General features: G+C 38.9%; 1 protein-coding gene across 1 annotated transcript in view; it reads right to left on the bottom strand.

Moving 5' to 3' along the window:
* Positions 1 to 1,456, bottom strand: part of FREM2 (FRAS1 related extracellular matrix protein 2) — a 288,153-nt gene that overhangs the window by 55,791 nt on the left and 230,906 nt on the right. The window contains exon 8 of the mRNA XM_006873709.1: positions 1,038 to 1,247. Coding sequence (XP_006873771.1) covers positions 1,038 to 1,247 — 210 coding nt within the window. The remainder of the gene's footprint in view (positions 1 to 1,037; positions 1,248 to 1,456) is intronic.

Genomic DNA, 1,456 nt, shown 5'->3' with positions numbered 1-1,456 from the left:
CCTCGGAAACCCTGTACAGGAACCGACTCGACGGCACTTAACAACTACATATATATATATACAGAGACACAGACAGAGAGACAGAGAAAGAAAGAAAGTCAGGGAAAGACCCAGAGGGAACAGGGGAGGAAGAGGTAACTTGAGCCTGCACTGTGATGGCGCAGTGAGTAAGTACTTGGCTGACCCCCCAGCAGCTCTGTGGGAGGAAGATGTGACAATCAGCTCTTGTAAACCCTGTGTGGAAGTTCTACGCTGTCCTATAGGCCACTGTGAAGTGTGATTGACTCAATAGCAACAGATGCGTTTTTCAAATAGAGAAATATTTTCTCTCTACCCACCCACCTACCTCTCTTTCTCTCTCTACCTACCTACTTACCTACCTACCTATTTAATTCTGAGTTTTTCAGAATTTTCTGATAGCAAGAAGAATACTAATTACTATGCAGACCATGCTAGGAATGTTGATAGAGCATACATCCATGGCATTTTGGGTGACCTCTGGGCTGCCATGATAAAACGAACAGTCAATGGCTAGGGTCATCAGGGTGAGAAGTTCAGACTTCTTTCATGTTAACTCCTCAGAGAGCCCTGCCATGCATCCAGCAGCCACAAAACCTCAGAAAAATGATCTTGGCATCTTAAAAGAAAAATTTAGGAGGGTCTGTGTTTAAGGAGACAACAGAAAGGGTGTCATGCTGGCTAGTGGAAGACCATCAGTCTGCAAAGCAGACTAATATGTATGCTATCTTATATTGTTTACAAAACTCCTTGTGGTTTCAGCCATCCCAGAGTGATTTCTTGAGACATAGGAAGCTAGAAGAAAAATGACTAACACAAGAGCAGACAAAAGCAATTGTTAACAGTCCCTCCTTTCTGTAATTTAAGGAGAAAATAAAAAGCTTTTTTTTTTTAAGTCTGTCTGATTTTATCAAAATGAAAGTGAGAGAAAGGTATATAAACCCTAATTTATCATTTTACTTATCATTTATATAGGTCTGAACTTATCAGTTACTTACTGTCCAGTTAAAAACACTTACAATCTGAAACAGAGTCATTTATGGACACGGTGGCTTTGCTAGGCTCTCCAAGGGCAGCATTCATAGGCATACGAAGCACCAGTTCAAATTTCTCAATTCCCTCCAGCATTGGTTGTCCACGATCATCCAGAATGGTAACACGGACAGTCTGCATATTCACTCCTGGTGCAAAATCTAAATGATGACTGATTCCCACATAGTCTGTTCCAGCTATGATAACAAAAAGACAGTTATTCAGTTGTTAACTAAAATTTTAAAATACTAGAGACATGTTATATTCTTTAAATATTGATACAATTGTAGATGCAATTATATAGATTTAAATAATTCACACAAAGAGATACACATATATCACACAAAGAGATAAACAAGGGAGCTTCAAAAAGTTCATAAAAAATGGAATAGAAAGAAAACGGAAA

The sequence above is a fragment of the Chrysochloris asiatica genome, unplaced genomic scaffold (genome assembly GCF_000296735.1).
Source record: "Chrysochloris asiatica unplaced genomic scaffold, ChrAsi1.0 scaffold00250, whole genome shotgun sequence".
NCBI classification, from domain to species: domain Eukaryota; kingdom Metazoa; phylum Chordata; class Mammalia; order Afrosoricida; family Chrysochloridae; genus Chrysochloris; species Chrysochloris asiatica.
Note: the sequence above shows the minus strand (reverse complement) of the source record. Positions and strands in the feature narration are given on the sequence as shown.